The following is a 15,194-nucleotide window of genomic DNA, read 5'->3' as shown; positions in this document are numbered from 1 at the left end:
TTTACCCTAGCATGATCTGACAAATTAAGGAGTCTCCATGTTGTAGTACAATTGCTACGAAGGATTGATGTCTACTGAAGAATCTGAATGCAGATGATCTCTACGTAGTATAGGTTTGTGATGAAACTCCAGATCCAACATACTCAAAGTGTTCCTCTTTGGCAGCTGTCAAGGTTCCTCCCCCACTCTGAACTCTAGGGTACAGATGTGGGGACCTGCATGAAAAAACCTCCTAAGCTTATCTTTACCAGCTTAGGTCAAAACTTCCCCAAGGTACAAAATATTCCCCCCGTTGTCCTTGGACTGGCCGCTACCACCACCAAACTAATACTGGTTACTGGGGAAGAGCTGTTTGGACGCGTCTTTCCCCCCAAAATACTTCCCAAAACCCAAAACCCTGTAGTCACCAATTTGCCTAGGTGACTACAGACCCAGACCCTTGGATCTTAAGAACAATGAACAATCCTCCCAACACTTGCACCCCCCCCTTTCCTGGGAAATGTTGGATAAAAAGCCTCACCAATTTGCATAAGTGACCACAGACCCAAACCCTTGGATCTGAGAACAATGAAAAAGCATTCAGTTTTTTACAAGAAGACTTTTAATAAAAAATAGAAGTAAATAGAAATAAAGAAATCCCCCCTGTAAAATCAGGATGGTAGATATCTTACAGGGTAATTAGATTCAGAAACATAGAGAACCCCTCTAGGCAAAACCTTAAGTTACAAAAAAGATACACAGACAGAAATAGTTATTCTATTCAGCACAATGCTTTTCTCAGCCATTTAAAGAAATCATAATCTAACACATACCTAGCTAGATTACTTACTAAAAGTTCTAAGACTCCATTCCTGGTCTATCCCCGGCCAAGACGACTACAGACAGACACAGACCCTTTGTTTCTCTCCCTCCTCCCAGCTTTTGAAAGTATCTTGTCTCCTCATTGGTCATTTTGGTCAGGTGCCAGCGAGGTTACCTTTAGCTTCTTAACCCTTTACAGGTGAGAGGAGCTTTCCCCTGGCCAGGAGGGATTTCAAAGGGGTTTACCCTTCCCTTTATATTTATGACAGCAGCCTACAGAAGTTCTTTGATTATGGCATATTAACCTCTCTGTACTTCAGTTTACCTATTTGCAAAATGGAGGTATACCAGGACTTCCCCATCCTTTGCCAACAGCATTGAAATCCACAGAAGAAGCGTGCCATATCACATTAAACAAAGCAGTGTTAACTGAACAATTACCAACAAGATGTTTTATGGCATGCAACACCCCAAAATTTATCAAGACATGATTAGAAGTTGAAAAATCATACGACCAACTGATCTTTGGAGACTATATCCTATATTTGGGGGGACGAAGGGAAAGTGATGTGAAATCTTTCCCAAATCTATTTTCCATGACATTTCGCATTTAAACAGCTGAAATCTTGCTCCTCAAATCATTCAGAAAGCTACCAAAATAGACTTCCTGGCTCACGACCCCCTCCTTTCACCATTTTCTCCACTCTCACACCACACCCCCAATCCTTTTTCCAGTGTAAACGTAAATTGATCATTTACACCTCTAAGGGCTTCTACAGCTTAGCCCTGCCCTTTCTAGCTGATCTACTAACCTATAAGAATGCTGAGACTATTGCTCACATTAAAAGCCATAAACCTAATTCATGATAAACCATAACAGAACTAAAGCAATGGGTTCTAAGATAGGACTGTCTAGAAGGTCATTCTCTCACCCTTCAGCTTTGTGTCTGCCAGCAAGCATGCACACTGATCCTCTCTAGTAATCAGTCTATTGGCAGGTCTCTATTTGTCTTATGGGGGTAAGTTCCAAGGATTTTGTAACAATCACATAGCTTATGAAATAAGACAAGATGTTTCTATGAGATGCTTGGCAGTAAAGAGCAGTGGCCTCTTGTTTGCTGTGGTTGTTGTCCTGACACACAGTTTCTGAAGCAAATCTTTTCCTTGATAATGGTTCTTCTTTCCCATTAGAGAATATATTTCCTTACCCAGAAGTGGTAAGCAGCATGTGGGGTGCTAGAAATATTCTGAGGAAGAGATCCATTTTATCCATGTAGGTCTAGTTTCCACAATCACATACCATTCACATTCCAAGTGGTGTGTGTTTATGAAGTACCAGCCCATGCCTTTGCTTGTAAACCAAAAAAATTCACACAAAGGTATCTGCAAAACTAAGTGTGGAAAGTCTAGACCTGCATGACTGAAGAGATCATTTAGGCCATATCCACATGGGACCAGTGATGTTCAAACATGGTTGCTGCTAGCAGAATTGTAGCACAATTTTTCTAAAGCGTGTGGGTAGGGCTTTGTTTTGAGAACTGTGCAAGACAAGTTATGCTGTAGGCTACAGTTGTAGCCTGAGTTTTTATAGCACAATCTTCAGGAAAAGAATCTTTGCCACCATGTTTAAAATCAGCTGTGTAACTTGCATAGTTCTGAGAGTGCTCACAGATCTTATGACAGAGGTGTTCATGTTTCCACTTCACCACTATTATGATAGCACAAAAAAAGTCTTAGCATGACAACAAAGTACAAGTTATCTTCACACTTCCGAATTAAGAAAAGGGAAAGCAGTTGCACCATTAGTATGTAACAGCATAAGAAGGGTTATTCATCTTTGCACATTTCACATGTTAAAAATGACATGTTTTATTCTTATGCTTCCTGTCACACTTAACATACCCCCACTTTCTCAAAGAAAGTAGCTATGGGAAAACAATGCACACTAAGATCCCAGTTCAGTGCCTACATGGAGCTCTATTGAAATCAATGAGACTTCAGGAGGGCACAGTTCTATGCCTGTATGCAGTGAATTACAGGATTGGGGCCTTTTAGTTTCATACTGTGAACACGTGGTATTCCTCCTTTCTCATACCGGTGCATACCCTGGATTTGGTCCAAATTTACCCCTTTTCTGCAAAAAGTGTATGATGTGGCGGTACAACTAAATTGACCACCTTAAACCAGGGGTTGGCAACCTTTCAGAAGTGGTGTGCCAAGTCTTCATTTATTCACTCTAATTTAAGGTTTCGCCAGTAATACATTTTAATGTTTTTAGAAGGTCTCTTTCTAGAAGTCTATAATATAACTAAACTATTGTTGTATGTAAAGTAAATAAAGTTTTTAAAATATTTAAGAAGCTTCATTTAAAATTAAACTAAAATGCAGAGCCCCCCAGACTGGTGGCCAGGACCCAGGCAGTGTGAGTGCCACTGAAAATCAGCTCGCGTGCCACCTTTGGCACATGTGCCATAGGTTGCCTACCCCTGCCTTAAACTAAACTTTCCTCCAAACTTGTCCATTACTGTGTTTTTCACCTTTCTGAGCCTGCTTCAGGTTCCCTCTGCCTCAAAGACTCTGACTCTTGAAAGGAGCTAATAGAAGCTAGCTGTTTTACACTTGGCTTGGCAAACAAATAATTCTGCATCTCTGTGACTGGTCCCAGACCTGACCCACACAAACAACAGAATCACTATTTCAATCTGACTAACATCTCATCACTGATCTTCACAATATACAAACCTATACACTTTAACTTTCTGTCAAGCTGCAAGCACACATCAATAGGTGCTTGACCAAGTACTTGCCATTATAGGTCAGAAACTCCCAATCATCTGGACCCATCAAGCTAGGTTTCTTAGCTCTTAGGTACAGAAAGACAGACAGTCAGGATCAAACTTGAAAAATGCTCTTATAAGACAAAATGTACCTGCAAACGTCTTACAAGTTTTTAAATAGAAAGGGCCTGACATCCTATTAAAGTTTTCCATTAAGCAGGCTAGGCGAAAAGTTAAGCAAGCTTGGCCAAGGATAACCTGATCTCACATACAACTTAATTTTAAAAAGCAGCTGTATTTATGTTGTACGTCCTTCCCTGAAGGCTAAGATGCTACTCTGATCTACACTTACATTTGGTGTTTTGATTGTCCTCTTCATGCTGGATGTGCTGGTCAATGATCATTGACCTCCAGCCCTTGTCTCCTTGTAAATGCAATCAAAGGGAGTTGTACTGCAGACAGCGCTTCAGGAAACACACACAATATTAAACACTTGCCCTCCTCCCCAATTGCACAAGGACCTAGCAGAGCTGGAGGAAAAAAAACTCGTAAAGCAGTAGGCCAGATGGCCAGGCAAACTGGCATTTACAAGGAAAGTGAGGCAGGAGATCAGTTGTCACTTTTAGTTTTATCAAGTGTGTTGCTCAGTCAATATCACCAGGAAATGTAGGGGCAGGGCAGCAGATACTCTGGCAGGCAGAAAGTACCATAATTTTTTTCATTTGTCTGTATTGGATTTTAGATTGTCCCATGCTGCTAAACTGCAAATATATATATTTTTTTCTTCTCTCTCTCTCTCTCTCTCTCGTTATTGCATTAACTAGCTCCTCCATGAATCATCCTGATGTGGAGACTCTCCCTTCTTTAAACTACTAGCACAATTACATTCAAACCTCTGATCAGTCACATAACTGTTATTTAACTTTTCTTTGTTTGCACCTAACAGAACCAGGGAAGAGAGAAAACACACATTATGGGACTATGTGGGATTTTATTAAGATTCATTGCTGTGATGTAAACTGCTGGTTAAGCTCCCCACCCCACGAAAGTTTAAATGCTACACCTTGGTTCTGTTCAGGCCCTTTCTCTAGGGCACTGTTTTATTGATTGCACCATCAACCTTCAGTAAACCTCCAAATCAAGCAGTTCAATGTAAATCCAACAGCTTCCTTTCCCCTGACTCAGGGAACTCCTCCATACTCCTGTCCACTCTTCCCCAGTTCTCCTATAAGCCATCTACCTGGAAGTCGCCCTGCTCCAGGCCCTGCCACAGGAGCCAGCCTGCTTCCCACAACTCTCCCCCTCAAACTCAGCTCTTTCAGCCCTCAGAGAAATCAGGGCCTCACCAGGCAATCTTCTGATCTTTTCCCAGATGGATCTGATAATGCCCTCTATCAGGCCCAAACGCCTATTTTCACACAGGCTGGTTGCCCCTTAAAGAGACAAACCACCCAGTTACATGACAGGTTTCGGAGTAGCAGCTGTGTTAGTCTGTATCCACAAAAAGAAAAGGAGTACTTGTGGCACCTTAGAGACTAACAAATTTATTTGAGCATAAGCTTTCTTAACACCCATAAAACACCCATTTTTTCATGGTTTGTGTGTATAAAAACATCTTCTGTGTTTATCACTACAGGGGAGGAGGGTTGCAGTATTGCTATCCTGCTTCTGCACTGTTGCTGGTAATGCCACTGCCTTCAGAGCTGGGCAGCTGGAGAGTGGTGGCTGCTGGCCAGGAGCCCAGTTCTGAAGGCAGAGCCACCACCAGCAGCAGCAGCGCAGAAGTAAGGATGGCATGGTATGATATTGCCACCCTTACTTCTGCACGGCTGCCTGCAGAGCTGAGCCCTCAGTCAGCAGCTGCTACTCTCTGGTTGCCCAGCTCTGAAGGTGTCAGCGCAGAAGCAAGAGTGGCATGGTATGGTTTTGCCACCCTTACTTGGCCCCTCCAGCAGCAGCGCAGCTGTCTTCAGAGCTGTGCACCCGGCCAACAGCCGCCACTCTCTGGCCACCCAGCTCTGAAGGCAGCGTAGAAGTAAGGGTGGAAACATTGCGACCTCCCTGCAACTCCCTTTTGGTTCAGGACCCCCAATTTGAGAAACGCTGGTCTCCCCCATGAAATATGCACAGTATACGGTAAAAGCACACAAAAGACCAGATTTCACGGAAGAAGGCCAGATTTCATGGTCCCTGATACGTTTTTCATGTCCGTGAATTTGGTAGGGCCCTACTTACAAGGGTACAGAATGCAGCATCTTGCACGAAGGCTGGTGTTTCTACATTGTCTCCACTTTCAGCTCCTGATGCAGTGAGTAACCTGTAGTCCAATTTGCAGAGAAATGTATGGATCATTGTGCGAAGCGAAGGTCAGGGATGGCGTTACTTGTCACTGTTGCTTATTTAAGTATCCAGGATTAGTGACTAACCTAGTAAGACCCAGAAGCTTCATATTACCTTCCCATCAGCTTAAGCCTTGCCAACACATAGTTGGGTATGTCTACACTGCAATCATAGGGTACGACTGCAACATGAGTAGACATATCTGAGCTGGCTTTAATCTAGCTTGCTTGAGTCCCAGAGCAGTGAAGCTGCAGCAGCCCACATTTCATCTTATGCTCTATTAGCCTGCTTGGAACCCTGGTTAACTACTCATGGGGCTAGCCTGTGTTGACACAGACACTGCTGTGGCTTCACTGCTCTGGGACCTAAGCTAGCTAGATTAAAGTAACTTTATGTGTGTTGGCTAAAGCTACAATCATGCCACATGACTGCATTACAGACATATCCTCATGCACCTGCCCTTCAGATATTTCATCTCCACCTGGGCTACCTCTATAGCTCTGAATAAGTCAAAACCTCTCAAGTTCAGTTCTCCCTTCCATAAAATTATAACTATACTTTCTTTGCAAATACTAACCTTGACAACCACCTAAGTCAATTAAGTGCTATTACCATCAGGTTAAGACCTTAGTTACCAATCAGTTACCACTTCCCATTTACTTTGGCATTACTCAAACTGGCAATAAAATTGAGCCTGCTCCAAACCTGAGACTCATGACTGTAAACAGGGAGTCTCCATGGCAGTTTAGAGTCCTTTGTGAACAGAAGGTAGGAAGCTATGGGGGCACCAAGGCCCAGAACACAGGCTCATAATTAAAGTAGGGCCTGGGAGGCTAGAATACCAGTGAAGAATTGTGAAGCAGTAGCAAACGAACCTGAGAACTAGTGACTTGGAGAAACTAATGATATCATTCAACAGAATAATGCAGGATACCCTAGAGTGTGAAAATCAGAGAAGTGCCTAATATATGTGGCCTCACTTAAGCACTACACACAAATCTTCACTGCCTAAGGGCTCCTGTTGCCAACATTTAAGAAAAAAAGAAAATAGCTGCAGAGGACAGCCCTATTGAAAATGTAGCCACCTGTCCTGCTCAATTAAAAATTATTTTATTGAACAGTAACAATAATTATACAATTGGATGACCAATTGCTCTGGTAACAAGACAGACTCACCTGAAAGAACTGCGGACCTAACTAAAAACCAATAATGTTTTGGAAAATTAAAACAAAAAGATGCACTGGTCGGAATTTAGGTTTACACTCTATTTAGTGCATTATCTACTGGTACCAAAGGAGTATGCTCCCATGTAGCATCTGGCACCACTTGTGTGCTTCCACCACTGAAGTAGTAAATAATCCCTCTAACATCTAGTTGCCATAGGCCAGTGGTTCTCAAATCTGGTCCACCGCTTGTTCAGGGAAAGCCCCTGGTGAGCTGGGCCAGTTTGTTTACCTGCCGCGTCCGCAGGTTTGGCCGATTGCAGCTCCCACTGGCCGCGGTTAGCCGCGCCAGGCCAATGGGGGATGCAGAAAGCGGTGCGAGCCGAGGGATGTGCTGGCCGCCCTTTTCACAGCCCCCATTGGAGTGTCGAACCAGCAGCGGACCAGAGATGAGAACCACTGCCATACGCAGTGGACGACAGTCTGTTGTGGTTCACTGATTACAGCTCAAAAATGAAAAGGAGTACTTGTGGCACCTTAGAGACTAACCAATTTATTTGAGCATGAGCTTTTGTGAGCTAGAGCTCACTTCATCAGATGCATACCGTGGAAACTGCAGCAGACTTTATATATACACAGAGAATATGAAACAATACCTCCTCCCACCCTACTGTCCTGCTGGTAATAGCTTATCTAAAGTGATCAACAGGTGGGCCATTTCCAGCACATTTTGGCATTTGAAGAAAGGGCACTTATGGATGCAGCAATAAAACTAGACTATCTTTCAATCCACTTGGCAAGGGAAATAACTTCAGTTCTGTTTTTTAACTTACGAAAATCCAAATAAATGAAAAATTAAACTTCAACGCAGACCTGCTGGGGTGAGAATGGAAACTCAATGACCACACACCAGCTACTAAGTTAGGATTTTGATGTACATTAGAATGAGATTTCTATAATCATCTCCTTTGGGGAGAAAACAAAGGAACAAGTTCAGAGATGGGAAATAAATCAAGGTAATAAGGTTATGCTGCATAATAAACCATTCCAATGGGAAAGATACAAGATCTCCAGCTCCGCACTAGAAATGCATTTACAATATGCCAGACAGTTCCTTGGTGACAACGAAAATGATCACATGTTCACCCAGATGAGGTCAGAAAAGCACACACTAGCTGCTGGGTCATCCCTGTGTCCTCTAAGTCTGTAGTTTTTAATAAATGATTTACCTTGCCAATGTCAGCACAAGAAAAGTTAGAGATCGTTGCTTTCTGCAATGAAACAAAATGACCTGAAGTCCAAACAAAATCATGTCATTGATGAACTGAAACCCTCAAGATTATAGGTTTCAGAGTAGCAGCCGTGTTAGTCTGTATCTGCAAAAAGAAAAGGAGTACTTGTGGCACTTTAGAGACTAACACATTTATTTGAGCAAAAGCTTTCGTGAGCTACAGCTCACATTCCTTCAACAGGATATGCTGGATACATGCTAACTTACAAAACGTTCTTTGCTGAAGGTTATTACAGTTTTTGCTGCATAAGCATTAGTTCTCAGAAACAGATATTACTACAACCTCAGCCATCTCTGGTGCTGTACAGCATTTGTATTTGCTAGGATACAAACCTAATGGCACCTAGATACTATAATGATAGGTGCAGTAGAAATATTATATTTATGATAACTTGAATGAAAACAATCTTCAGTAAATAGAATTTCGGAGCCTTTTTTATACAAACTACATCTCAAGGTGCTTTAACAGAAATACCAACAGTGGGATGGAAAAATTAAGAAGGAACCTGCTGAAGGAGAATATTTTCAGCCAGGATTGGAAAGGAGATGGGAGATGATGAGGCAAAGACCTAGAAAGGGTGTTGAAGATGCAGATGGAAAGAGGGCTTGCTCCAACAGTGCTGAGACTGCAAAAACAGACAGAGGCTGATGCTAAACAAGCAGCGGGTATTTTCATATTCACTAGTGGAGCTTTATGCTATTGCAGCAAACGTCCAAGGTTTGCTTGACAAGAGAACAAAAGAAGTGCTTATTACTTAGAATGAATCCCTGGGGCAGGTGATACACCATAAATAAAAAGTGATGCTCTTTGAAACTTGTTGTACCTAAACTGAAGGGAACTAGGCATGCTATTTTATATTTGGAAAAGTTAATAACCATAAGCTTCTTCAGTAATATTAGCAATTGCACTGTAGAAATTCAAGCTGACAACAATGTAGATTTCAGTTTAATAAGAACAGCCAGGCATCCCCAACTAGAACACTGAGAAAAACACTGCTTAAGAGGTTTCAGAGTAGCAGCCGTGTTAGTCTGTATCTGCAAAAAGAAAAGGAGTACTTGTGGCACCTTAGAGACTAACATATTTATTTGAGCATAAGCTTTCGTGGGCTACAGCCCACTTCACTGGATGCATGCAGTGGAAAATACAGTAGGACAATTTTATACACACAGAGAACATGAAACAATGGATGTTACCATACACACTAAAATGAGAGTGATCAGTTAAGGTGAGCTATTACCAGCAGGGATTTCTTTTCCTGGGTTTTTCTAGGATATTATTACCTTCTGACTAAGAACACTGGGATTTTTAGCAATCTGAATGTCTTCCTGGAAGAGAAAGAAACACCTAGACAGAAGCCATTACCTTTTTCAAAACTGGAACTTCCCAGTCATTCTTCCTACCATCCATCCAGAGAATTTAGATCTTATTCGGAGAGATACACTGAAAAATTGCACCACCTTATGAAGAACAATCATAGTTACAAACTACTGAAAAAAGGAGCCATTTCACCACACTTCATATAGCCAGAATACATACAACTTAAGAGCCCATTTCACTAGCTGCCCACAAAGTAGCTCCCTCTTCGAGAGGGAAGACAGGATGTCTAAGTCAGTCATTCACCTTTCCCTATTTTCTCTGATTCATCAGTTAGAGAAAGGGAGAAGATGCCTTGACTTTCTCCCTTCTGGGGTTTCCTCTCCTCCTTTTCCTTACAGTATGCTGAACTGGCTTTTGAACTGAAGTTTAGGTTAAAGGTCGATTTAGTGTAAAGTAGATTTTGATTGTTTCTCTTTACAATACAGAGGGAACAAATCAGTAAAAAAAGAGCAAAATCAATGGGAACTACTGCTCTTCAGTAATTGAGTGAACTGAGACACAAACCTTAGTATCAAAATGAAAAGCTGTGACCAAGAATATACAAATATTGTAGAGTGGAGATAACAGCTAGCTGCATTTCAGTGCAAATATCGTGTCTGTCTCATCCTAAACCAGCCCATAGGAATACGGAAGAGAATAAGTAGAGAAAATCCCAAACTCATCCATACTTCAGATTTTAACCATCACTAAAGCAAAAAGACTCAGTGACAAAAGAAACAGGCACAGCAGTTACTTTCCATCATCTTCCAGATAAAGGACAGTGAGATCTGCTAATACAAAAAGGATTGCCTGAAGCTTCACCACGGGGTTACTGAGCACTTATTGCATAGGAGGACTAAGTTATTTCAATGTTGTGACTCAGAACTCAGATTTATTTTTCTTTTGTGTCACCATCTATAAATCTGAACATTCTTAGTGAGTTACATCGAGGCACTGAACCTGAATGTTCAAAACACAGCTTTAGTCTGAACTTACATTCAACTTCCCCACATACTTATTTCTTCTGATTAATAACCTCAATAGCCAGTGAGGGCCTGCTGGGTTGTCCTTACTTCATTGGTGAATATTATAGAGTTCCTAATCAATTTCTAGAAACTCTGGTGCTATTTGAAACAGACATTCAGCCAACAGGCACCACAAGTGAAGATCTAGCTGAGCAGTTATGACTATGAGCTAGTAAGTGATATGAGCTCTCAGATCAGCCTGGCTTTGCACCAACACACTGAGTTCAACCTAGGTATCACCACCCATAACAAGTATTACCCTATACTAGACTCAAGGAGTAGGAAAAAGTACCCATACCCTGTGCAACAACCATCAGGGAGTTTCCGCTGGAGAAATTACCACGTGACATCAACATGCCTCCATCTGCAAAATGAAACCTACACATCTGCTTGTCTTGACCCTTTCAGCATCTTCTCTGGGACACGAGACACTCTGGTATCAGAGAGGGAAATGGCAGAGACTAAGTTCCAACAGTTGCCCAATGAAGGAGGGGGGATGGGGGAGAGAGGTGCATCTAACAGGGGTTCCTGCCCTGAGCACCTTGCGGGGATCGGACCTAACTAGGCCCACCCTGACCGGCAACAGCAGAGAGATTCCCTGGGAACCGGCTCTGCGAGGGGGGCAAAAGGGCCATGGGAGCCGGCGGGGAAAGTCATAGCAACAACGGCCACACGCTGGGGAAGGCAAGCGGGGTGGGATGGGGGGAGGGGACTTGTCACCATGGCGATGTCTCCAAGGGAACGGAGGGAGGGGGAGTGTCGTGGGGGCAGACCATATGGGGATACCCTACGAGATCACCATGGCGACAGCAGGGAGGCGGTTTCCACACTCTCGTTGAGAACTGGATACCCCCGCACTATGGGGGGTGCTCTTTTTGGGGGGAGACATCTCCAGGGTGACGGTCTCTAGGGGACCCCTTTTACCTGCTGCTGTATCTTGCCATCCTCGGTGACCACCCAGTGGGTGGTGGCAGAGCCGGGCCGTGCCCCTAAACCCAACAGCAAGATCAGACCCAGCACTCGGCCCCATACCGGCCAACGCCAGCCCCACCCGGACGCTCTTGTTGCCACCGCCATCTTCCCCGATCCCGGCCTTCCTGGACTACCCGGAACCGGAAATACCTGCTCCGCCATTTTGGGGTGGGAGCGAGGGCAAGGCTCTTGCTTGTCCCGAGGGGAGGGGGTGTGTCTCTTCTGTCCGCGGCTTCTCGTGCCCTGTGAGGCTCGAGCCACTGTGGTTCCGGCTGCCTGTACGCGCTAGGGCGACCGCTGGGTCCTAGCGGCTGGGCGGCTTGAGGGCTGAGACAGAGCCGGGGCGCAGTCCCTGTCTGTGGCCTGGGAAGAGCGGGGCCGAGCTCTCTGCTGGGAGCAGGAGGGCCACGAACCTCCCCACTGGGGCTGGGCCTCTCGTCTCGTCTAGGTGAAGGGCTGGAAAGAGGAGAACAGCCCCAAATGCCCCTGGGCTGTGAGGCCCGCTGCCGTAGCGGGGGCGGGCTCAGTTCTCCCCGCTGCCAGCGGGTGCTTCCCCACCGCAGCTTTACAGAGAGGAGCCGAAGAGAGGCCCCGAAAGGGGAGCGGGCGTAACCGCTCCAGCGGTGGTCGCCCGAGGGGCTGACCTGTCCCCCTCATCTCCACGGCTTGTTGGCCCATCTCTACTCATCTCATCTCTGCTGGTCGTTTAAAGGCCGCCTTGGTTAGCGAGGTCGCTGCTGCTCAAAGCGTGTGAGGCAGGATCACAGTGATGTGGAGATCTGCGCTATCGCCTCCGAATGCCGACTCCTGGTGCCAGCAGTTCACAGTGCTTGTTGGGAGCTGTCACCCCCTTTTTGTTTTCCAGTTGAGAAGGCACCTAGGAGAGACCTACCAAGGGGAGTTTGAGCTTCAGGAGCCTAGCAGGGTACCTGAACTCCCCTGAGGTGAAGTCAAGCCAAGTCCAAGAAGCCCAGCAAAGTATGCATGCTCATGTTCTAAACATCTGCCCAATCTAGTGGGAATGGCCATCTCCATTTGTTGTTTTAGTTAGGTAGAATTTGGTAGAGTGCTGATAATTTTCTTTCTCCATACTGGTCCTTACTTGAACCCTGACCCGAGGGCTGAGTGGCTGGGGCCCAGGCCTAGTGTGGACAACTGTTGCCATGCTCAAAGCTGGAGAAATCGACCCACCCATGTGTCCAAAAGCCAATCACAGACCTAATCCTGTGAACTCTTCCCTTTTCACTGCCTGCTCCTCTGCACACTCTTTTCTGTGCCCCACAACCTCTTTCCATTCTTTCTTTCTAGTTAATTCTGCCCAACTCTCACTTTCACTCCTTCAGCCTGTATACTCCTCCACCATATTAAGGGCTTTAAAATGTACTTGGCTCCTATTAGCCAAAGAATTAAACGAAAGTGATGGTGCTACTGTCTAGGAGCAACACAGAGTTGAAAAGTCAAGCCTCTTTCTTCCTCACACCCAACCACTGGGATTCCTGGCAAGGTGCTGTCCCTGGAGTCTGCTGACTGCTTTGGGGTTCCCATCTTTTGTAGGCTCCAGCTAGCCACCTGCTAATAAATTTGAAGTGTCTACTTCAAAGCACCTCTGGCTGCTAGGGAGAAAATGCTTCTTCACCTTCCTTTCTTCTAAGTCTCCTGACTTCTCCAAGGTAGAAGAGAATCTCCCCTAGCCTCCCATTTTAAGTTTTCAGCTCTAGTGAATAGTTCCAGTGGTTTCTATGGCAGCTGTGCAAAACTTACACAAATGAAAACAGAATAAAGTGAACCCTCTGCTTTTCAGTTTGGTCAGTTTTCACTCTGCTGTAGCTTGGGACTCTGAGAAGCTTCTGAGGTGCTAGAGTTGTCTGCCTGCAGGTTCAGGCAGACATCCCTGTATAGGCTTATACTTTTACTTCACATTTGGAAGGTCATCTTCAAACTGACAACTAGAGCCTTCAATTAAAAATTCAAACTATTTGTTCGTGGTACCTCTCACCACTGTGTCCTATCAGAAGAAACTGGACTTTTTTTTTGGTGGTGTTCATGTGTGAGGAGTAGGTTGAAGTGTACATCCAGATTTCCTGCAGAAGTGAGTTGCAGATTTGAGGGCCAATCTGTGTCCAAACTCTGTCTTTATTTTGAGAACATTCACCATTGAGAATGATAGCTCCATCATCTCCATGGAATGTAGCTGGCTAGGAAGGTAATATCAGGTAGGCTGAAATGGTCCCTCAGGTGACTTGGGCCATTCCTACAATAAATAGGCATTGAGGTCCATGACTAAGTTGCAAACGTTTCCTGACCACATGTGGACAGGAAGCTAAAGTCTTGTCTTCAGTTTTTTTATTTGTTTTCAGCAACTGGCATAACTACACTGATACAAACTTTATCGTAGATCTGGTCCATTTGTGCAAACTGCACCTTGAATCTGTAGTTTACCCCAGTTTCAAACAAGCAAGGCATAAGACTTCAAATTTAGTAATCTAAGAAGAAAACTTGGTTGTCCCAAGTTTTGAGGGTTGTGGTTCCGTTCTGCCACGTACATTAAGAAGAAATGTTGTGATTTTTGTAAAGGCATTTTTCTGCATCCTGCTTGTTCTGTTTTGGACTGTTGGGCCAGGGATTTATCATTTGTATTTCTTATTTCTTTTAATGTGACAGTCTTGTGTTTAGTTTTGTCTTTAATGTAAATTAATGCCACTTCTACTACTAATCAGAGATGGAAGCTATATCATAATTTATTTAAAATACAATAATTCTAATTCCTTTAATTATATGCATATACAAAAGCACTACATTGTATATCACTTAACATATAACATCTAACAAAACCACACAATAAATGAAAAGTTCAGTCATCCAACAGTACATACTCTTCACATTCCTCCATGCATAGGCACAGACGTCGCTAACAGCAGAACCACCATATACTACACACACCACAACTTTGACTCAGGTCTCACAGGGGTACCAGAATTTCAGAATCACCTTTCCCCAGATTCGCTCCCACAAAGCGGAATAAAAAGTTGCAACATGTGGTTTGTGTTGGTTGTGCTAGTCTCAACTTTTTCAACAAGTTAACGACAGGGTAAGTTTGAAGGGTAACAAGCTACTGTGTTTGTTAGCTAGAAGGCTCAAAAACTTTCATTGGAGTCGGAAGTGATTGTTTCTTAAAATTAAGACCAATTAACTCAAATTTAACAAATTATCTTAAGCTTATTTCCCATTACACTAGTAAGTACAATTCCAGCTTTAAGAGAAGCACGGAAGAGAACCTTAAATAAGGAATTGCTACTAGCACCTTCATGGTTATGGATAATATGTCCTCCTGACTAAGAATCCAGATCTCTATATGCAGAATAGCCTTAGTCTAATCCTTTGCTAGAGCTACCTACTCTTGCTGCTGAATGCTTAATCTGAACGTGTCCACAACTATATTCTGTCCTCCTCCTCCTCCAAACTCACTG

General features: G+C 43.8%; 1 protein-coding gene across 6 annotated transcripts in view; it reads right to left on the bottom strand.

The window, feature by feature from the left end:
* Positions 1 to 11,904, bottom strand: part of TTC17 (tetratricopeptide repeat domain 17) — an 84,844-nt gene extending 72,940 nt beyond the window's left edge. Inside the window, exons 1-2 of one of the 6 annotated variants that reach the window (XM_048855850.2) lie at positions 11,680 to 11,784; positions 9,737 to 9,831 (exon numbers count right to left, since the gene is read on the bottom strand). In XM_048855850.2, coding sequence (XP_048711807.1) covers positions 9,737 to 9,781 — 45 coding nt within the window. In that variant the 5' untranslated portion in view covers positions 9,782 to 9,831; positions 11,680 to 11,784. Of the gene's footprint in view, positions 1 to 5,813; positions 5,908 to 8,311; positions 8,433 to 9,736; positions 9,832 to 11,053; positions 11,189 to 11,679; positions 11,851 to 11,877 lie in introns of those variants that run through there. The other 5 variants (XM_048855851.2, XM_075129532.1, XM_048855849.2 and 2 more) reach the window with 5 other exon arrangements.
* Positions 11,905 to 15,194: the final 3,290 nt, after the last annotated feature.

Source organism: Caretta caretta, chromosome 6, assembly GCF_965140235.1.
Source record: "Caretta caretta isolate rCarCar2 chromosome 6, rCarCar1.hap1, whole genome shotgun sequence".
Lineage (NCBI taxonomy): Eukaryota > Metazoa > Chordata > Testudines > Cheloniidae > Caretta > Caretta caretta.
The sequence above is the reverse complement of the archived record's forward strand: the minus strand, read 5'-3'. Positions and strand labels throughout refer to the sequence as shown.